At 38.6% G+C, this 24463-nt stretch overlaps 1 protein-coding gene across 16 annotated transcripts in view; it reads right to left on the bottom strand.

Moving 5' to 3' along the window:
- Positions 1-24463, bottom strand: part of PHKB (phosphorylase kinase regulatory subunit beta) — a 258670-nt gene that overhangs the window by 139114 nt on the left and 95093 nt on the right. For all 16 annotated transcript variants that reach the window (XM_004457055.5, XM_058280056.2, XM_071209177.1 and 13 more), the window contains one exon: positions 8291-8354. In XM_004457055.5, the coding sequence (XP_004457112.1) occupies positions 8291-8354 (64 nt within the window). The remainder of the gene's footprint in view (positions 1-8290; positions 8355-24463) is intronic.

The following is a 24463-nucleotide window of genomic DNA, read 5'->3' on the forward strand; positions in this document are numbered from 1 at the left end:
GACCACACTGCATGAAATAAGCAATCTCTCTAATCATCATCTTCTGATTCTGGCCTCAACTCATTTGTCAATATACTGATTTCTCCAATTAAAGACAGGAATATGAATGATGTTTTACATACATAAATATTTTTATTTTTAAAGAAATTTCAGATTACAGAAAAGTTACATGGAAAATATAAGGGATTTCCATACACTGTACCCCCCCACACACACATTTTCCCCTATTAATAACATCTTTCATTAGTGTGGTACATTTCTTACAACTGATGAACAAATATTGAAGCACTGCTACTAACAATAGTCTACAGTTTACATTTTGGTCTATACTTTGCACTGCACAATTTTATGGGTGTTAAACAAAAAGTATGATTGCCTATATCAATCACTGCAATATCATGCAGAACAATTCCACTGTCCCCAAAATGCCCCATGTTACACCTATTCTTCCCTCTTCCTGCCCTCATAACCTCATAATCACTATCTTTACATCAATGTTACAAGTTCTGCCATTACTAGACTAATTAAGTTTACTTTGGTCCATAGTTGCTTTACCCTCTTATGTTTGTACATTTCTCAGTCTTGAGAATTTTGGGATGGTGATGCCCGCTCTGCTTCTGACTGACCGGGTATTAGATCCCATGGGGCAGACGCAACTGTTTCACTTGCAGTTGCAGATACTTTCTGTTTTTTGGCATGGGCGTTGTCCACCATCATCCTTTTGTTGGTTGTCCTGGGAGAGTCTGATAAACTGGAGAGTAGGCTTTGGTTGCAACTCTGCTGAAATTCAGGCTCAACTGGCATATGAACAGATCAAAGATTTAAAGTCTTTGGACATACATATTTTTTAGATATTTTATTTTTATCTATTTCCTGAAATCATCACAATTTATGTCATAATATCCCAACCATCCCTAAAGAGCGTATATTTTAGAACCGATAGCTCAAATTTTACCCCCAAACTGAGATTCTATGATTGTTTTTGTCCTAGTAAATGAACTACAAAATGATTCTAACTAACCACTGGCATTGGAACTTGAGTTCCAATGGTGGGGAAGCATTAAACCATCCACGTCTCCATCAGTTTCCATAACCATAACGAACAATTTTGAGATGGTCCTTGAAGTCAAGGGTGCCATCTGTGATGACAAGACATTGCAGATCTCCTCAGTTTCAGATGAAAGTGAAATGATTTGGAGGACTGTCTGGACCTTTCTTTTTCCCACTCTTCTGAGTCTGAGCTAATAGTTTCTTGCCCTTATCTAGGATCAAATTAAATCTGTACATGGTCTTTCCTATTATTCTTCTGGAAGTAAAACCACTCCACAAAACTATAGTTAGCAGATGTTCTTCAACAAGCCAGCATTATACTGACACTTTGCTCTATGTCACAGCCTAGAGAGCAGTATTCTCACAAAAAGTATATTCACTGATGGGCAATTCCTCTCTGCCACATTTACCTACTGACCTAAAAGAAGCTTCCAATAGTCCTTCTCACAAGTCAGGCTTCTCTCTCCTCAACAGAACACCCTGCCCATATACAGTTGAAGGAATTTTCATACTACAAGAAGTAAAAGTAAGCTGAGCATTAATTCTCAGGATCTCAGAAGAGCAGAGATGAGACTTAAATATGGGGAAAACAAAATTGTTGCTTAACCATGTCTTTGACATTTGCTGGGTGTAAATTATCATTTGTTTAAATATTACTGCTAAAATACTTTCAAATATTAAATGAAATTACTTAAAAATTAAAATATACTTGTCACTATATTATATAGAATGTATTCGAGACCATGATAAAATGTGATTCCTAATATTGAGGATTATATATGTTTCTAAATGTACCTCTGACCCAAATTAACCTTTATTGCAAATTAGTCATGAAGCAAAGTTAGAGAGTGCTCCAAAAAATAAACAACTTTGAAAAATAGTTTCATAGTGAAGATTTTTTTTTTTTTAAAGATTTATTTATTTATTTATTTAATTTCCCTCCCTCCCCTGGTTGTCTGTTCTCTGTGTCTATTTGCTGCATCTTGTTTCTTTGTCCGCTTCTGTTGTCGTCAGCGGCACAGGAAGTGTGGGCGGCGCCATTCCTGGGCAGGCTGCTCTTTCTTTTCACGCTGGGCGGCTTTCCTCACAGGCGCACTTGTGCGTGGGGCTCCCCCATGCGGGGGACACCCTTGGGTGGCATGGCACTCCTTGCGCGCATCAGCACTGCGCATGGCCAGCTCCACACGGGTCAAGGAGGCCCGGGGTTTGAACCGCGGACCTCCCATATGGTAGACGGACGCCCTAACCACTGGGCCAAAGTCCATTTCCCCATAGTGAAGATTTAAATCATGATTTTTTTCCTTGAACAATGATAAACAATATCTGATTATTTAAAAAAAGGAAATATAGGAAAGAATAAAAATCATAACCAAAGGTAAAAGTCTATTCTACCCATCCATTTTCCATAAAAATAAAAATCAACATTCGTCTTATATCATACCTTGAAGCACAAAAAGGGCAAAATACAAGTCTTTCAATGTTTGTGAAGTGGGTACCTCCTTTACAAACTCAGTAATTATTATGCAGAGGCAGAATTAAGAACTTTCAAAGATAATGAAGAGCTCCTAACTCCTAAAGGTAGAAAGCATCTAAAATTTGTTTGAATATCTGATCATGCAAATTCATTACCAAGTATCTTTGCTTTAATTTCTGTGTCTGTCCCACATTAGCTGTGTGACTTAAAAAAGTTACCTCAACAAAATGACCATTCATTTGGAAAGAGGGCACTTTGGTTCTAAAGATCTGTCACTCTTTGAGGTGCCACAAACAGGGGACATACTTTTGAAAGCTCTAAATTAATTTGGTTAAACATATATAGTTAGATCTTTCAAAAACACTGTACTGACAGTCTTTAGAAATAACTGAGGAGAACATCCATCTGGTCTAGGTTCCCTTGGGTCCTGAGAAGGTTTTTTTGCGTTTGGATTTTTGTTTGGATAGGAACATTTCTTTATTATGTCAGATCTTTCCATAGCCACTGATATTTAATGAAACTGCAGCTCTTTTAAGTATACAGAGTGACAGTCAAAGACAAACACTAAAAAGTGTGCTACTGTTTAGCAGGTCCATTTTTAATTTAACTGCTATGAAGACTGGAAATTTCAAAGTCAGTTTTCTGCAATTCTCTGCAAGATAAACAGACAAAATGGAATTTGTAAAACTAGGAACTCTTGGATACCATTAGGGAAAAATGCAAGATGGAGAGACTCTACTTGCAAGATATGACATCTGTATGGCTAAAGAAGACATTATTTGTCTGTATTTCTATCTGAAATAATCAAAGGGTAGGTAAACTCAGCAAGCATACACAGCTTTGCTGGAAACAGACATGACCTAAACAAAGTCAAGAATTCATTCTGCTAAGAGCAGTTGTTCTCATCCTTGGCTGCACATTAGAATTCTTAGGGAGTTTTGAAAAATCTCAATACAAAGACTTCTGCCTTGAATATCTGGCATAGAGTCCAGACATCAGTATTTTATTTTTAAATTGCTCAAATGATTCCATATACAACTAAGGATGAGAAACTTAGTCTTAGATATGTTTAAAACTCAGAACCAGACTTCATAGTAAGCAATTCACTTCTTTCAAAGTTAAGGCTGAGTGACCTATAAAAGCTTACTGGGAAAAGTAGGGCTAAGGCAAAGATGGACAGAATTAAGAAAGGTACAGGGTATGCATTTGTGTGAGGGTATATGAAGGTGGACGGGGCGTATTCCATATATGAAAACATTAACTAAGACTCATATACTAGGGAAGCGGATTTGGCTCAACTGATAGAGTCTGCCTACCACATAAGAGGTCCAGGGTTCAAACCCAGGGCCTTCTGACCGTGTGGTGAGCTGACCCATGTGCAATGCTGATGCACATAAGGAGTGCTGTGCCATGCAGGGGTGTCCCCGCGTAGGGGAGCCCCACACGCAAGGAGTGCGCCTCTCAAGGAGAGCCGCCCCATGCGAAAAAAGTACAGCTTGCCCAGGAATGGAACCACACACACAGAGAGCTGATGCAGCAAGATGACGTGATGAAAAGAGATACAAATTCCTGGTGCTGCTGACAAGAATGAAAGCGGACACAGTGAAAGGACACAGAGAGCAGACAAGGGAGAGAAGTAAATGAAAAAAGAAAAATCTTTTTAAAAAAAGACTCAAATACTTCAGAGACAGTGTGATTGTAAAAAAAAATTAAAAACTAAAAAAAAAGCCAATCACCTACCAGAGGCACACAGCATCATAACATCTCACTTTTTGCAATGCCACAAAAGGCAGGAGAGTGAGATACTATCTTTCCAGGCTGTTGCTTCAACACTGCTGCATCACTTCATCACTCCTCTCCACCTCCTTGAGAACGTCTCTAGAGGTCATTTACTTCAATATTTTCAAATCCTATTAGTATTACCAGGATTTCATTAATAATTAAAATAAAACAAAACATTTACAGAGGGTTTACTTTTTGCCAAACACTATACTAACAAAGTCTTTTATTCAAATGATAATGTTCTGAGTTAGATTTTATTATCATTATATCTATTTTTCAGATGAGAAATCCGAGGTTTAGGCAGGCCAATAACTAGTTAGTGGAAGCAGACTTGGCCCAATGGATAGGGTGTCCACCTACCACATGGGAGGTCTGCGGCTTCCTTGACCTGTGTGGAGCTGGCCCATGCACAGTGCTGATGTGTGCAAGGAGTGCTGTGCCACGCATGGATGTCACCGTGTAGGGGAGCCCCACGCGCAAGGAGTGAGCCCCGTAAAGAGAGCCGCCCAGCGCGAAAGGAAGTGCAGCCTGCCCAAGGATGGCACCGTACACATGGAGAGCTGACACAAGATGATGAAACAAAAAGAAACACAGATTCCCGGTGTCGCTGATAAGGATAGAAGAGGTCACAGAAGAACACACAGCGAATGGACACAAAGAGCAAACAACTGGGGGGGGGAGGAAGAGAAAGAAATAAATAAATCATTAAAAAAAACAAAACTAGTTAGTTACCACAGAGCTTACTTATGAGACTACAGAGCATACAGTGACCTTAAGTCTCCTGATTCCCAGTACACTGAGATACTGTTAAACCATACTACCTCTCTACTTCTATGTATGTATGAATATGTATGTATCTAGATGTACAAATGGCTGCATCAATAGTAAGACAGGTGAAAGGGAAGTTAAAAGTATTTGAAGATACATGTGGGAATTCCATGGGAATGTTGATTTTTCCTGGCGGAGAGAAATGTTGACACATGCCAAGGGATCACTGCCAGAGGCACAGAGGATTTCCAGGGGAGAATTGTAGTGGTTAGGATCATATATCAACTTAGCCAGGTAGTGGCACCCAAAAGTTTGACAAGTAAGCACTGACCTAATTGCTATTGTGAGAACATTTCATGGACTTAAAAATCATTAGTCAGTTGATTGAATCTATGGCTGATTAGATCCACAATCAACTGAGGAGATTGCCATCAGCAATGAGAGAGATCTCATCCAATCAGCTGAAGGCCTTAAAAGAAATGATGACTTCAGCAATGAGAAGAGAGAATTTTCACCTCTACTTCAGTCAGCCGGCTCCTCCTTACCCTATCTAGGAAAACAGTAAATCAAATGCAACATCAGATTCCTGGAAGGATTGCTGAGATCAGTGTCACCATCAAGGACTTGAAGGATTCAAGAGTGGTAATTCCCACCACAACCCAATTCAGTTGTCTTATTTGACCTGTGCAGAAAACAGATGGATCTTGGAGGATGACGGTGAATTACTCCCATTGCAGCTGCTGTCCCAGATGTGGTATCACATTCCTTGGTACCTGGTACACAGCTATTGATCTGGCAAATGCTTTTTCTCAATTGTCGTTAGTAAGGACCACCAGCAACAGATTACTTTCATCTGGTAAGGCCAGCAATACAACTTCACTGTCTTACCTCAGGGGTATATTAACTCTCCAGCCCTATGCCATAATACTGTCCACAGGCACCCTGATCATCTTTTCCTCCCATAAGATATTACACTGGTCCATAAAATTAATGACATCATGTTAACTGGATCCAGTGAAAAAGGAGCAGCAACTACTCTAGATTTATTGATAAAGTACTTGTGTGTTAGAGGGTGAGAGACAAATCCAACAAAATTATAGGGGCCTTCCACCTCTGTGAAATTTCTAGGTTCTGGTCATACAGGGCACGTAGAGATATTCCTTCCAAAGTGAAGGATATAACCTGTTGCATCTGGCTCTTCCTACAACCAAAAAAGAGGCACAATACTTAGTTGGCCTCTTTGGATTTTGGAGACAACTATTTCTCATTTGGGTGTGCTATTGTGGCCCATTTACTGAGTGTCCAGAAAAGCTGCTAGTTTTGAGTGGGGACCATAACAAGAGGAGACTCTGCAATAGGTCTGGGGTGCTTTGCAAGCTGCACAGTCACTTGGGCCATATGATACAGCAGATCCAATGGTGCTGCAAGTGTCAGTGGCAAATAGAGATGCTATAGGGAGCCTCTGTCAGGCTCTAATGGAAGAATCACTACACAGACCCTTAGGATTTTGGAGCAAAGCGCTGCCATCCTCTGCAGATAACTACTCTCCTTTTGGGAAACAGCTTTTGGCCTGCTACTGGGCCTTAGTGGAGACTAAACATTATGAGCTAGATACTGTCTGGGAGGAAATGGAGTGTAGGAAGTGGGTGACCCAGAGTCACCTCATAGGTGATCAAAATGAGGTGCTGCTTGCCTCTTCCCTTTCATGTTTTGGTCAATCTTCATTATGGTATCTATCTCATGTTGCCAGATGTTAGCAGAGATAATACTCCAGAAGAAGATGGAGTGAGAAGAGAAGGGAGATTAGTTTGTATATGTAGGCTGGAGAGAGAGTATGTTACCATACTGCAAATTGAAACTTTCTTAAATTCAAGACTTGAGGCATAGATCATTAAAACTGCCTTAACAAAATCACGTTAGTTATTTGCATGTTTACATAACTTCCTTAAATGTATCCCTCCTAACTCAGCATTCAAGAGTTTAGGGTTAATTATAATTATCACTTGGAAAATTCACCACACCCTGCTCTCTTAGGAATCTTTATATAAAATTTTCAAGAAAAATAACTCTACTTCTTGATTCAGAGTAATTACTTAAATCCCTACATTTTATCTCCTTCCACTGACAACTCAATCCCGTGGTGGTGTGATTGGTTTAATTTTTTCTGGTGCAGAAACTGGATGTAAGTCTTAAGAAAATTTAAGCTTATCTTTAGGGTTTTCCTTATATCCTCAGAGAAAATAAGATTTTTCACATTTCACATAAGACCAGAACATCCAAATCTCTGCCTGCATATATTATACAAATTCCTCTCTGTATGAAATACACATTAAGTAAAAACCTACCAACATGTGAATTGATATGGAACACATATAGTTTAGTTAGGAAGGTTTAGAAATGTGAAAGCACTAAGAAAAGACCAAGAGATTTGAGGCAAAAAAGTTGATGAGCAAAGAAAATAAATATTCTTCACCAAGAGATTTTTTAATTATGGAAAGATTTTCAGTTAAAAATTAAAGTTTAATTGACAAATTTTTGTTTTATATATTTTTTTAAATTTTATTGAAGTACATCATTCATGCATGAAAATACATAAACAATAAATGTATAGTAAAGTTGTGAACTTACAAAAAAACATGCATAACATCATACAAGGGTCGCAGACATCAATCCACCACGAATACTTTGCATTGTTGTGAGACATTTATTACAAACTATAAACCTTACTACTAACTACAGTCCATGTCTTACATGTAGTGTATATTTCCCCCAACCCACATTATTTTTTTAAAACATACTTTTATTACATAAGTTGTGAACTTAGAAAAGAACCATGCACATGTGTAGAATTCCCATATAACACCCCTTCATCAACATACAACATCGTGGTGGAACATTTGTTACAGATTATGAAATAATATTATCAGACTACAACCACCATCCATGGTCCATAGCATACATTTAACACACTTTTTTCACACTCTCCCATTACTAACACAATACATCTTTGGTATAGATGCATGAATATTATATTATTGCTGTCAACACAAGTCCAGAGGATTCACAAATCATTTCTAAAGGTAAAATTGTTCAAGCATGGGAGACTACATAAATTTCAGATAGTCTCTGATTACAAGGAAAGGATTTTATTAATGATAGACTACAATTAATTAAATTTGCAATTCAAATAAATAATCAAAGTTTATTATTTTTTACCTGGTTGCCAAAGAGGTTGAATCCATTAATTGCTTCCAGAGCTGCTTTTGCTAAGCCAACGGAACTAAAAGAGAAAAGGAAACAGATTATTATTCTGAAACTTCCAGCTACAAGCTAAGAACCATTTACAAGCATGTTTCTTTATTAATACATATAAAACTTCCAAAAGAGAAGAATTTCTAAGAGACTTTTTGATGGTATAATTTCTTTTCTGAGGTACCAGGTTTAGGAATTATACCTATGACCTTGTATGTGGGAAGTCGGCCCTCAACCACTGAGCTACATCAGCTCCTATTAATTTAAATTTTCCCTTTTCAAACAATTTTTTGTACATTTTAATTCAAAGAATTGCATATACCATTACCGTGGTAGTTTAAGACTACATGTACCCCAGAAAATCATGTTCTTAACACAGGTCCACTTCTGTGGGTGTGAGCCTACTGTGGGTGGGACTTTTTGTTTAGGTTCCTTCAATTAAGGGTCTTTTGATTAGATTACGTCATTTAGAGCAAGTCCCAGGGTGGGTCTTAATCCTCTTACTGGAGTCCTTTATAAACAGGAAGAATTCAAACAACGGGAGAAAATCAGAAGCAGCCAGAAGCTGAAGCAACAAAACCTGGAGGAGAAGGGAGAGACCACCAGATACTGTCATGTGTCTTGCCATATGACAGAGAAATTCAGGACTGCTGGCAACCAATCTTCAGGGAAAAATCATTGCCACATGATGTATTGATTTTGTCATGTTCATGGTCTCTAAACTGTAAGCTTTTTGAGGTACCGGGGCTGGGGATTGAAACATGCATCTCATACCTGGGAAGCAGGCAGCAGGAGCTCAACCACTTGAGCTACATCCACTCCCCTGAACTGCAAGTTTTAAGCTCATAATCCCCACTATTAAAGGCACCTCATTTCTGGTTTATTGCCTTTTGGCAGCCTAGCAAACTAAAACAGATTTTGGTACCAGGAAAGTACAGTGCTGCTACTGCAAATACCAGAAATGTAGAAACAATTTACAGATTGGATCCATGTGAAGAACTGAGAGGTGTTTGGTAGAAAAGAACTAGGTTGCTTTTAAGAGACTGTTGGTAGAAAGATGGATGATGAAGGTACATCTGAAGAGGCCTTAGACTGAAATGATGAATGTGTCATTGCAAACTGGAAGAAAGGTGAACCTTGTTTTAATGGGGCAGAAAATATGTCAAAATTGTATTCTGATATTAGATGGAATTCAGAATTTGAAGGTGATGAGCTTAAATATTTAGTTGAGATTTCCAAACTAAATTTGAAAAGTGCAGCCTGGCTTCTCCTTGCAGCCTATAGTAAAATGTAAGAGGAAAGGGATAAGTTCAGAACTGAACTCCTGGGCACAGAGAAATCAGAATGTGATGGTTTGGAACACTCTGAGCTTCTGGCAAACAGGTCCCCAAAGAATAGTGCCAAATGTGAGGACTCAACTGAGCATGGAAACAGCCAGCCATTTCACTGCAAGTGAGGATTAGAAAGGCAGCTCTCCAGAAAGGATGTGTCTTATTGTATGACAGTCTTATTGTATGACAGGTAGGACCCCCACGTGCTGCATGCAAAACTGACAAATTATTTGCCATATCCTTAGGAATGGACCCACTGCCACCCTGGACTAAGAGGGACAGACTAAAGGAAAAATGACTTCAGAGGCAGAATTGTGAAAGCTTAGGTCTGAACTGAAGGACATCTTATCAGGCCAGGAGGGCAAGATCACCCATGTGTGTGGAAAGGGGCACTCGACCAGGGTGGGCCTTCCATCCCATTATACAGGAAGAGTAAGTTACCTCGGTCTTCAAAGGGGGTGGAGTACATTCCCCAGGGATTGAGGTCAGTCTGGCTGCCACCCCACTGTTCTAAGGGGATTGAGTATATATCTCTTCATATAACTTTTTAGTACCAATTTTTCACTACCAATACATAGTGGTAAATTATGTGTATTTAATGTATTACCTATAGCAACTACTACTGAAATAACAAGAATAGTTCTCCATGTTTTACATTAAATACACATTATTTATCACTATGTATTGGTACCATCATTACAACAGTACAAATAAAGTATATAAAGCATACCTCACTCATGTTCTTTGAGTTATAAATGTATATAGCTATACATATTTACAAATAAACTCAAAGAAAATGGAGGGGAATACATAGATAAGAGCCGAAATCAATGAAACAGAAACAGAAAAACAATAGAGAAAATCAATGAAACAAAGAATTGTTTCTTTGAAAATATCAGTAAAATTGGTAAACCTTTAGCAAGATGACCAAAAAGGAGAGAAGGCTCAAACTGCCAAAAACAGGAAAGAATTGTGGCTATCACCAAAGAAATTGTAGACAATAAAAGGATATTAAGACAATACTACAGGGAAACGGACTTGGCCCAATGGATAGGGTGTCCGCCTACCACATGGGAGGTCCTCAGTTCAAACCCTGGGCCTCCCTGACCTGTGTGGAGCTCGTCCACGTGCAGTGCTGATGCGCGCAAGGAGTGCCATGCCACGCAGGAGTGTCCCCTGCATAGGGGAGCCCCATGTGTAAGGAGTGTGCCCCATAAGGAGAGCCGCCCAGCGTGAAAGAAAGTGCAGCCTGCCCAAGAATGGCGCTGCACACACGGAGGGCTGACACAGCAAGATGACGCAACAAAAAGAAACACAGATTCCCGGTGCTGCTGATAAGGACAGAGGTAGTCACAGAAGAATACACAGCGAATGGACACAGAGAGCAGACAACTGGGTGGGCGGGGGGGGGGGGGCGAGGGGGGGGGGGGAGGGGGACTGGGAAGGAGGAGAGAAATAAATAAAAAAATAAATCTTAAAAAAAAATAGCATTAATTAATTTTCTAAAACATTTCCTTAGGGTCAGGAATCTAAGAATGTACTACTGGAAGGGTGGTTCCGGTTCAGGGTCCCTCATGAGGTTGCAGTGAAGATGTCAGGGGAGCTACAGTCTCAAACCCACCTTTTTTTTCTTTTAAAGATTATTTTTTATTTCTTTATCTCCACCCCCTTGCCACTTGCTTGCTGTCTGCTGCCTGTGTCCATTCACACATGTTCTTCTGTGTCTGCATGTCTCCCTTTCTTATGTCATCTTGCTGTGCCAGCTCTCTGTGGGCCCAGGTCATCAGCTCTCCACAGGTGTGAGCCGTCAGTTCTCCGCAGGAGTGGACAAGCCTGCCTTCACAAGGAGGCCCTGGGATGTGAACCTAGGGCCTCCCATATGGTAGAGAGGAGTCCAATCGATTGAGCCATAGCCGCTTCCTTCAAACCAACTTTTAAAAGCAAACTTTTATCATTTCCATTTATTTGTATTTATTAGTGTTAACTTTGCTATTCTTTGTATTTTCACTGAGTTGCTAAAGAGCTTTATCAATAACACCTGAATAAAAGGTTTTCAAAAATTAAGTATCTGTCCTTGCTGAAGTTGAGCAATGAAATTAATACTGTTTGCACTGTCACAGCATCAAAATTTATAAAGAAAGAAAGTAAAGAATAAAACCTGGGGTTTATTCCAGGAATACAAGCCTGGTTTAATATTTGAAAATCAACCAATATAATGCACAATATTAACAGACCAAAGAAAAATCAAAAGGTTTTATTAATATTGCAGAAAACTCATGTGCCAAAATTATATATCAGTTCATGATCAAAAGTTCTCAATAAAAGAGGGATAAGAACTTCTGCAACTTGATAAGGTGCAACTACAAAAAAAAGGTACATCTGACCTTTTACTTGAGGTGAAAGACTGAATGCTTTCTTCCTAAGATAGATTTTGTGGAAGTGATGTCATCCTTCACCACTATTATTCAACAGAATATTGAAAGTTCTAGTCGGCATAATAAAACAAGAAAAGGAAAAGGTGTAATGTTAGTAAGGAAGTTATAAAATGGTGTACATAGACAATACTGAGGGGAGGGATCCAAGATGGCAGAGTAGGGAGGGGCAGGCTACACTCTTCCTGTAGAACCTATGGGAAGGTAGACAGCCTTGCAGGGCAAATGGGAAGCCAGGTGTTGCAGGGGCAATAGAAAAGGGCCGCTGAAGAGGGAGGGGTCCCTGCTGAGTACTGAGGAAAAGAGGAGCTGCTCAGCAGGCCCCAGAGAAGAATGGAGTTTACCAGCAGTCTCCCAGAGAAGGAAACATACCAGCAGGAGCAGGGGGTAGGGAAAATTGCCCAGCTGGCCCTGAAGGAGGGGAAGTCACATGGCTGGCCCTGGGGTAGACAGTTGTTGTTGAGTGCTATCCCACAGACAGGTCTGTACACAGCCTGCTCAGGGAAGGAGAGAGATGGGTGAGCAACTAGCACTTGGCTAGAGGGTTTTTTTTTTTTGCCTCTTTTCTTTTTTTTCCCCTTTCTCCCTGTACTAGCTGAGAAGCCAGATGGTGAGGTGAATGATTGGCAGGTACAGGCAGCTAGAGAGGGACAGACTAGTGAGTTGCTGGTGGCCTGAGAGGGAAACGTATATATATATTTTTTTGTGTGGGGTGACCTACTGGCCAAAAAAGGCAGTCAGAGAGACTAGCTAGTCCCAGATTTTTGTTTCCTTTTTCTTTTGTTTTGCTTCTTGATTTCTTCTCCTCTTCCTTATTTTCATTCCATCTTCTTCTGTTTTACTTCTTTTACTTTGCTTGCCATTTGTCTTTTATTTTCCCTTTTCTTTTTCTTTTTCCCTCCTTTTAATCTTTTATTATTTAACCTTCATTTTTCTTTTTCTTTTCTCTTGGCTTCTATATTTATTTTTTCTTTTGTCTTTCTCTTTCATTTTTTCCCCTTTTCTTCCTTCTTGCCATTCCTGTTCTGTCTTTCTTTTCTTCTCTCCTCAATCATCTGGTTACTCTATTCTATTTCATTTTATTTTATTTTTCTTTCTGGTTCTTTTTTGCACCTTTAAAAATACCTGTTTACTATTTTCTATCTTCTTTATTTTTTCTCTTTTCCTGTCCATTTAAATTTTTTCTCTTCACTTTTCTCTCTTTTTTTCCTATTTTGGAGATCTAATTGTTTTTCTGTTGAAAACGGACAACAATAACACAGTAGAATAATTGGAACCAGCTGATGAAGAGGATTCCAAACTCAAAACTGAACAAAAATAAAACCTAGACTATACAGACAAACTAACCAACTAAATAAGCCCATCAAGATAAACAGATGCCGAGGCATCAGCAAAACACTACAAGCCATACTAAGAAACAGGAAGTCATGGCCCAGTGTAAAAAACAAACTAAAAAAGCAGGAGGAAACATACAACATGGAAAAACAAATGAAGGATGTCCAAATATTCTTAATCAATGCAATAAAATGAAGGAAGAAATAAAGGATACTGAGAAGACACTAGGGGAACATATAGAAGAAATTGTAAACACGCATAAAAAGATAACAGATCTTACAGAGATGAAAGACACAATGCAATTAAAAATACACTGGAAGCACAGAAAAGCACATTTGAACAGAGGAAAGAATTAATTATGTTGATGACAGGATATCTGAAATCACACCGATAGTAGAAAAGATAGACCAAAAAAAAAAGGAAAAAAATCAGCAGGGACTCAGGGAATTGAATGACAACACAAAATGTAGAAAGATACTTATTACTGGCATTCCAAATGGAGAAGAGAAGGGAAAGGGGGCAGTAAGAGTGTTCGAGGAAATAATGGCCACATATTTCTCAACTATTATGAGGGATGCAGTTTTACATGCCCAGGAAGCACAATGTATGCCAAGCACAATAAATCCTAGCAGATCTACCCAAAGACATAATATACTTATGAGATTGTCAAATGCTTAGAACAAAGAGAGAATCCTAAAAGCAGAAAGAGATAAGAGATCCAGCACATAAGAGCAAACTTAATTAGATTAAGTGATTTCTCACCTGAAACTATGTAGGTGAGAAGGCAGGAGTATGACATAGTTAAGGCACTGAAAGAAAAAAAAATACTGCTAGCCATGAATTCTGTATCCAGTACAAATGTCATGCAAAAATGAGGGAGAGTTTAATATATTCACAGATAAACAGAAATTGAGAGTTTGTCAAGAAGAGTACTGCCTTTGAATAAATAATAAAGGGAGTTCTGTATATCAAAGAGCAAAAAAAAGGAGAGAGAGGGTTGAAAGAGAGTATAGAAAGGAAAATTAATAAAAATTAAAGGATAAAAAGAGAAAAACAAAAAATGATGTAATTAAATCTCAAGGAAAAAAAGGCTATACTAAGTTAGAGGAAATGGATTAAACTCTCCTATCAAAGGACACAGATTGGCAGAATGGACAAGGACATATGACCCATCTATATGCTGTCTACACGAAACTCGCCATAGACCCAGGGGACACAGGTTGAAAGGGAAATGTTGGAAAATGATTTTATACCTAAACATTAATTAAAAAAGGCAGGAGTACTATACTAATATTGGACAAATAGACTTCAAATTCGAAACTGCTATAAGACAAAAAAGGGACACTATATATTAATAAAAGGGGAACGCAACCAAAAAGAAAGAAAAATCATAAATATTTATGCACCTGACTAGGGAGCCCTAAAATACTTGAGGCAAATATGGGCAAAAGTAAGGAGAAAACTAGAAACCTGTACAATCATACAGGGGTACTTCAATATACCATTATCACAATCAGAAAATCTTGATAGGGGCACAAAAAAGACTGAATAATATAAAAAATGAACCAAACCTAATGGACGTATATAGAACATGACACTCCAAAGCAGCAGGATATATACATGCTTCTTGAGGGCTCCTGGATCATTCTCCAGGACAGACCACATGCTAGGTCATGGAAAAAGTCTCAAAGAATTTAGAAAGATTAAACTATAGAAAAAAAAGCACTTTCTCAGACCACAATGGAATGGAGCTAGAAATCAAATGGAGAAGTAGAATTGGCACAAATATATGGAAGTCAAATCACACTCTCAAATATCAGTGGGTCAGGGAAGAAATTGCCAGAGATATCAGCAATTACTTGGAAGCGAATGAAAATGAGCAAACAACATATCAAAGTTTATGGGCTGCAGCCAAATCAATGCTAAAAGGGAAATTTATAGCGCTAAAGATCTACATTAAAAAAGGAAGACAGACAAAAAAAAAAGAGCTAAAATCAAAGAACTAACTACACACCTGGAGAAAAGAGAAAAAAAAAATTCAAAGCAAGGAAGCAAAGAAGGAAGGAATAAAGATTAGAGCAGAATAAAGTGAAATTGAAAATATTTTTTTTTAAAAAAAGCAGAGAACCAGTAAGATGGCAGCAGAGTAAGGAGCTCCTAGAGTCAGCTCCTGCTACAGGACAGTTAGCAAACACCCAGTGCTCTCAGGAGTTAACTGAAACACCTGTTTGGGGGCTGCAGAAGGCCAGAAGAGCATCCTGCAACATCCCTGGGGGAGTAGAAGGAGGACACTGCCAGGCTGCAGAGAAGACTCTAAGTAGAGTGCTCCAAGTCCCGGAGGTCGGTACCCATCCTCCAATGGAGACACAAGCCGCCTCGGGAGCTGTTCTGAGTCTGTAATTGAAAGCTCCACTTCCTCAAAGCAGGGGAGGAATAGACAGTTGGGCACAATTTCAGCTATGATGAGGAAATTCAGTGGGCTACAGTATGATCTTGAGAACAGCTAAGATTTGAGCCTGTCCAGGTCAGAAAGAGACAGTGAGCTGCCATCTTAACTTCGTGCCTGGCACAAGGGGAAGCGTGGCGGTCTGGAAATCCCAGTGCTGGTGGGGACCGGCTTCCTCCCATGCAGATCATATTGCAGGTCTGGCCTAGGCCCCTGTGCCAACTCCACCAGGGAGGAAGCTGTGGGGGGACCTGTGCCAGCCTCTCTGGGAAATTACCGGCCAATCAGCAGAGGCCGGTGATTGTCCTACTCTGGCAGCACAAGCCGCCCCAGGAGCTGCTCTTTGACAGGAATTGGAGCTCCATTTCCCAGAAAAAGGGGAGGAGGAGATGGTTGGCTGCCACTTTCAGCTACTGACTGGGAGACTTGGCTGGCTAAGAGATAACCCTGGGAACAGCTGGGGTAAGAACAAGCCCAAGTCAGAAAGAGGCCAGTAGCCACCATTCTGACACTGCCCCCAGTCTCAGGGGAAGCCGGGCTGACAGTTTCTTTCACTCAGATCAGCCTGCAGCCAGCTAGGCTTCACCCCCACCTCTGGTAGGGAGGAGGTTGAGGAACTCTGCACCAGCCTATACAGGTAACTGCAGGGAAATTTGTCTGGCTTAGACTGAAAATTCAGAGTCTACCAGGACAACTGTGGTCATCTTAGGACCCGCACTGCATAGATTGCTTCCCACACCTGCAGCTCCATTCCTGCCCCAGGTAAGGGAGAAAAGGATGTGAAGTTTCATCAGTCTCTCTGGGCAACTACAGTCTAGGCCTGCATGTGGATTATTCCACATAGCTATGACTTTGTCCCTACACCTGGCAAAGGAGAAAGTTGGAAGAAGCTTCACTGGTTCCTGGCGCAATGAGGGCAGCTTGAGCCTCCACAGCTTACAGCACCAACTACATGCTTGGCTCCTACTGCATAACTAGCAAGGGAGAAATGATAGGAAGCCCTAAACCAGAGAGAAAAACTGCACCCAGAAAAAGTCTAGTAAGCCAGATGCGAAGACAACAACCAAAAATTATAATCCACACCAAGAAACAGGAAGCTATGGCCCAGTTAAAGGAACAAGATAAGCCTCCAGATGACATAAAGAAGTTGAAACAACTAACCATAGATGTTCAAACAAATCTCCTTAATAAATTCAATGTGATGGATAAAGAAATTAAGGATATTAAGAAGACATTGGATGACTACAAAGAAGAACTTGAAAGCATACAGAGAAAAATAGCAGACCTTATGGAAATGAAAGGTGCAATCAATGAAATTTTTAAAAAACATTGGAATTATATAATAGCAAATTTGAAGAGGTAGAAGAAAAGGATTGGTGAGCTTGAAGAAATGGCCTTTGAAAGTGAACATACAAAAGAGCAGATGAAGAAAAGAATGGAAAAAATTGAACAAAGTCTCAAGGTACTAAATGACATCAAAAAGCGTGCAAACATACATGTCATGGGTGTCCCAGAAGGAGAAGAGAAAGGAAAAGGGGAAGAAGGAATATTTAAAGAAATAATGGTAGAAAATTTCCCAACCCTATTAAAGGACATAGATATCCCTGCCCAAGAAGCACAACGTACTCTCATTCGAAAAAATCAAAACAGACCAACTCCAAGACACATACTCATCAGAATGTCAAAAGACAAAGACAAAGAGAGAATTTTGAGAGCAGCAAGAGAAAAGCAATGCGTAATATATAAGGGATATCCAAAAAGATTAAGTGCTGATTTCTCACCAGAAACCATAGAGGAAAGACGACAGTGGTCTGATATATTTAAGATACTATAAGAGAAAAACTTCCAGCCAAGAATCTTATATCCAGCAAAACTGTCTTTGTAAAATGAGGGTGAAATTAGAATATTCACAAATAAACAGAAACTGAGAGAATTTCTAAGCAGGAGACCAGATTTTCAGGAAATACTAAAGGGTGTGCTAGAGCTTGGGAAGAAAAGACAGGAGAGAGAGCCCTGGAAGAGAGTATAGAAATGAAGATTACATCAAGAAAAGTATCTGAAAGTATCAAGAGTGGTGAAAATAAAATATGACAGATAAAACTCAAATAGTCAAGAATAAACTCAGCCAATGATGTAAGGCACTCGTATTCAGAAAACTGCAACTCAATGTTAAAAGAAGTAAAAAAAGGCCTACAAAACTGGAAGAACATTCCGTGCTCATGGATTGAAGAGTAACTATCATTAAGATGTCAATTCTACTCAAATTGATATACAGATTTAATGCAATCCTGATAAAAATTCCACCAGCATTAAAGAAAAAATTGAAAACATGATCATTAAATTTATTTGGAAGGGTAAGGAGTCCTGAATATCCAGAAACATCATAGAAAGGAAAAATGAACCCTCATCTCCAGACTTTAAATCATAATACCTACCTACAGTGGTAAAACAACATGATACTGGCCTAAAGACAGACACAACAGACCAATGGAACCAAATCTATGGTTCAAAAACAAACTCTCACAGGTATGGTCAAGTGATTTTTGACTAGCCTGTCAAACTCACACAGCTCTGGCAGAACAATCCATTCAACAAATGGTGCTAAAAGAATTGGACATCCATAGCTGAAAGAAAGAGGACCCCTGTCTCACACCTTATCCAAAAACTAACTCAAAATGGAGTAAAAAAATAACTAAAAATAAAAGCAAGAACCATAAAACTTCTAGAAGAAATTATTGGAAAATATCTTCAAGATCTGGTGGTAGGTAGTGGATTCTTAAAGGAGATAAGAGAAGGACTGAGTATGTATGTAGAAGTTTTAATTAGCTTTACTGTAAAAGTGTGGAAATGTATAGAGTGGATGGTAACGTACAGTGAGTAACAGCTAGTTTATAAATGGGGATATGACTGAAAATGGTAGTCTAGTTATGTAAATGCCAACTGATAGAATGCTTAAGAATAATCTAGGAACTGTGTAGCACAGTAAACCAAGAGGTGGGTGAGAATTGTGGTTGATGGTGATGGTACAGATGCAAGAGTGTCCTTTGTTAGCTGGAAAAGATGTATATCACTGCTGTAAGATGTTGGGAATGTGGAGAAGCATGGGAAAAATACAGCTGGAGTGACCTGTGGACGTGTGGTTAGTAGTAATATTATTATTCTTGCATCTATGCAAAAGATGTACTGTGTTGACACTGAAGCAGTATGGAAAATGTGAGTCAAATGTACACTATGGACATTGTAATAATCAGATGATATTATTCTATCTGTAGCAAATCACATACCACATTGTGGTGTGTTGATGGAGGGGTGTTGTTTGGGAATTCTGCACATGTGCATGATTGTTTTACAAGTTTGCAACTTCTGTCATAAAAAAACCAATATATTTAAAAAATAGTAACAGGGTGGGTTAGGGGAAAAACACACCAAATGTAAGAAAAGAACTATGATTAGTAGTAAGATTTTGACAGCGTTCTTTCATAGCTTGTAACAAACTACTCGTGACAATGCAAGGTGTTGGTGGAGGGTTGATGTATGGGACCTCTGTATGATGTTATGCATGTTTGCTTTGTAAGTTTACAACTTTTACTATACGCTTAATTTTTTATGTATGTTCATTTATAAATGATATAAAGATAATAATAATCGAATTGGTTAGGGGAAAAATACTTTGTTTAGTAGTAATATTTTGACAATGTTCTTTAATCATTAGTTAAAAAGGTTTAAAAACAATGCAAGTTATTGGTGGTATGGTGAGATGTTTATATGTTTGTTTGCTGTCATATATGTTTGTTTTGTAAGTTCACAACTTTATACATGTATTGTTTATGTGTGTTTATGTATGAGTGATATATTTCAATAAATTTAAAAAAATAAAATAACAAATAAAAAATATATAATGTGTCATCACAAAAGATTCAAGTGGTCTTAATAAAAGGAAATGTTATTTGGGGGGAAAAAAGCAAAGAAGGAAGGAAGCAATAAAGATTAGAGCAGAATAAAATGAAATTGAAAATATTAGAATAAAAAAGCCCTTAAAGAATTAACAAAACCAAAAGCTGTTCTTTGAGATTAATAAATAGACAAACACTTTAGCCAGACTAACCAAGAAAAAAAGAGAGAACATGTAAATAAATGAAATCAGAAATGTGAGAGGATATCATATCACCACTGATCTCACAGAACTAAAGATCATAAGAAAATACTTTGAAAAATTCATGCCAACAAGATAAGACAATTTCAATGAAATGCATGAATTTCTAGAAACACACAAGCAACGTACATTGACGAAAGAATATACAGAAGAATTCAACAGATTAAAGGAGAAACAGAAGAACTCAACAGACCAATCACAAGTAGTCAGATTGAACAAGTCATCAAAAAACTCTCATTTAATCCCACCCCCATGTGAAGGGCAGGTCCCTTCTTACTTTCTCCCTATAACCCACCCAATTGGACAGGGGTTCTTAATAAAAGGTCCACAAGCTTGAATTGAAATTCAAAAAACATTCTTGTGGGGACATGTTGGTGTAGGTGTGATATATTAAATAATACACAGTATAGTGGGGACTTGTCTGTGGTTTTCACCTGCCTGGCAAAGGGATCTATGGAACAAAAAGGTTAAGAACCCCTACAATGGGAGGAGTTTTGTGAAGTTATTCCCTATATGATGGAATAAAATTTTAGGCTAAATAAAAAAACAAAACAAAAACCTGTCATTTAAGAAAAGACCAAACCAGATGGCTTCACATGTGAATTCAAGCAGTCATTCCAGGAAGAATTAATACCAATCCTGCTCAAACTCTTCCAAACCTTGAAGAGGAGGTAACATTATTTAATTCATTCTATGGTGCCCACCTAATATCAACACCTCATAAAGATTCTACAAGAAAACAAAACTATAAACCAATCTCTCCAATGAACTACAATATAAAAATCCTCTTTGCTAATAGAATCCAGCAGCACATCAGATTATATACAGTGATCAAGTAGGTTTTATCCTAAGTATGCAAGGACAGTGCAACATAATAATGAATCAATGTATTCATTTTTAACAGATTGAAGAAAAAAAGAATCACATGATTATCTCTATGAAAGCAGAAAAGGCAGTTGTCAAAATACAATATCCTTTTCAGTAAAAACACTTCAAAAGATAGGAATAGAAGGAAACTTCTTCAACATGATAAAAAGCATATTTGAAAAACCCACATGGGAGCAGATATGGCTCAAGTGGTTGAGAGCTTGCTTCCCACTGGGAGGTCTTGGGTTTGAGTCCTTCTAACTCTTAAAAAACACAACATCAAGCAAAACAAACAAACAAAAAACAACTCAGGAGAGCCAATGCGTCTCAGTGGTCAAGCAGTGGCTTCCCACATACTAGGTCCCAGGTCCATTCCATGGCCCCTGGTACTTCAAAAAGGAAAAGGAAAACCAAAAATCACCATGGCAAATATCATACTCAATGGTGAAAGGCCTAAAGGCTCTACCTCTAAGATCTGGAACAAGACAAGGATGTCCACTGTCACCATTCCTATTTAACACTGTATGTATTACAAGTACTTGCTCAAGCACTTATGCAAGGAAAAAGATATAAAAGGCATTCAAATTGGAAAGCAAGAAATAAAATTTTCACTATTTGTAGATGACATAATTCTATATATAGAAAGACTGGAAAATTCTACAACAAAGTTTCTAGAGCTGATAAACAAGTTTGGTAAAGTGGCAGGATATAAGATGAACATTCAAAAATCAATAGTAGCCACACACACGGAGAGCTGACACAGCAATATGACACAACAAAAAGAGACAGATTCCCGGTACTGCTGACAAGAACAGAAGCGGACACAGAAGAATACACAGCGAATGGACATAGAGAACAGACAACTGGGGTGGGGGTGGGGGGTGGGGGGAATGGGAGAGAAATAAATAAAAATAAATCTTTATTAAAAAAATCAATAGTATTTCTGTATAACAATAATGAGCAATCTGGGGAGGAAATGGAGGAAAAAATTCTATTTATAACAGCAACTAAAAGAATCAAATATCTAGGAGTAAACTTATCTAAAGATGTAAAGGACCTGTACACAGAAACCTTCACAACATTGCAAAAGAAAATCAAAGAACACCTAAATAAATGGAAGAATATTCCATGTACATGGACTGGAAGACGAAATATCGTTAAGATATCTCTCATACCCAAATTATTTTACAGATTTAATGCAATCCCAGTAAGAATTACAATAGCATTTTTCACTAAATTGGAATAGTTAATTATGAAATTTATTTGGAAGGGCAAAAGGGGACCCCAAACAACCAATACTTCTTAAAAAGGAAAAATGAAATTGGGGGAAACAAGCAACCTAAAGCATACCACAAAGCGACATGGTCATAACTGCATGGTATTGGTATAAGAAGAGACATACTGAAAAATGGAACTGAAATAACAGTTAATATATACACCTGCACATCTCCAGCAAATTTATATTTGACAAGGCCACCAAGCTCACTCAACCAGCACAGAATATCTCTTCAACAAGTGGGGCTTGAAGTACTAATTATCCATATCCAAATGAAGGAGAGAGGATCACCATCTCACATCCATACAAAAACGAACTCAAGATGAATTAAAGACCTAAATATAAGAGCCAAGATCATAAAGCTTCTAAAAGAAAATGTAGGGAAGCATCTATGAGATCTGGTAGTAGGAAATGGTTTCATAAACTTAACAACCACCAACAAAAAAATTTAGATAAATGAGACTGCCTCAAAATTGAAAACTTTTATATTTCAAAGAAGTCTGTCAAGAAAGTGCAAAGACAGCTTACTTAATGGGAAGAAATATTTGGGACCACCTATCTGATAAGGCCTAATATCCAACATACATAAAGAAATTCTACATCTCAGAAATAAAAAGATAACCCATTTTAAAAATGGGGAAGAGATTTAAATAGAAACTTTTACAAAGATATACAAATGCCTAAAGAGCACATAAAAAAATGCTCAACATCACTAGCTATTAGGGAAATGCAAACCAAACCTACAATGAGATATCATCTCACAACTATCAGACTGGCTGACATTGAAAAAAAAAAATAGAAAATTACCAGTGTTGGAGAGGATGTGGAGGAATAGGAACACTCATCCACTGCCAGTAGGAATGTAGAAGGGTGCAGCCATTGTGGAGGACGGTTTAATGGTTCCTCAGGAAGCTAACTATAGAACACTTATATGCCCCAGCAACTCCAATACTGGAATATATACCCAGAAGAAAGGAAAGCACAGAAATGAACAAATACATGCACATCGATGTTCATAGTGGCATTATTCACTATTGTCATGTCCAACAAGTGTCCATCAACAGAGGAATAAACAAAATATAATGTGTACATATGATGGGATATTACTTAGATAGAAGGAAAGAAGTAGTGACATATGAAACAACATAGATGACTCTCAAAGACCTTATGTTGAATGAAATAAGCCAGTCACTAAAGGGAAAATAATGCATGAACTCACTGACATGAAAAGGATAGTGAACAGAATCATAGACGTAGAGTCTGGAAGATAGGTTATCAGAGTTAGATAAAGTGAGTAGAGGGTGGCGAACTGATAGTCAATCTGGGCAGAAGCTATGGTAAGGCGGATGACTGTGATGGTGGTATAATTATGTGAATAGCATCGACAATGTTCAAGTGTGAGTGTGACCAGGGTTGGCGGGTGGGTACGGCTATCCATAGAGCTCAAGGGAGGGTTGGAGGAAGGAAGAGGTGAACTCTGGGAAAATAGAGGACTCTGGTTGGGAATATAATTGTGAGAGTGTTCTTTTGGCAACTGTATTAGTCAGCCAAAGGGGTGCTGATGCAAAATACCAGAAATCTGTTAGCATTTACAAAGGGAATTTATTTGGGATAGAAGCTTACACTAACAAGGCCATAAAGCCTAAGTTACTTCCCTCACCAAAGTCTGCTGCCACATCTTGGAACAAGACGGCTGCCAACACCTGCAAGGATTCAGCCTCTCTCTTTCACTTAAGGCTCTGTGGTTCCAGTTCCTTCAGACTTTGTCTCTTTCCCTGGGACTTGATTCTTTCCAGGCTCAGCTGTTCTGTTCTCTTCACGAGGTCAGCTATAGACTATCAGGCTCTCTCACTTCCTGGGGTCTCTGCCATATCTATGGAGCCATCTCTATTCCTCTATGTTCTTCTCCTGTGTGTTTACTTCCTGGTGCTCCAGCTCAAAATTCCTACTAACTCCTCTGCTGTGTTGTTTTCTGTGAGTACCTGCCTACCAAGGTGGCGGGAACTCACCATCCTACTGACAAGGCCCATTCAAAGCCTTAATCATTGTTTCATCAAATAAAAGTGAAGCCTCTGAATCCAATACATTTTAATATGCCCAGAGGAACAGACCAGTTAACAAACGTAATACAATATCTATCTTTGGAACTCATAAATAATACCAAACTGCTATACCAACTATGGCAGGGGAGGATCACTGGTGCAGGGGATGTGTGAAGAAGGCTGTACTTGGGGCATGCCAATATGGAATATGAATGTGCTCATATTTTCATAGGGTATTATCTCAGCAGGTGGAGA

This window comes from Dasypus novemcinctus, chromosome 18 (genome assembly GCF_030445035.2).
Source record: "Dasypus novemcinctus isolate mDasNov1 chromosome 18, mDasNov1.1.hap2, whole genome shotgun sequence".
Taxonomy (NCBI): domain Eukaryota; kingdom Metazoa; phylum Chordata; class Mammalia; order Cingulata; family Dasypodidae; genus Dasypus; species Dasypus novemcinctus.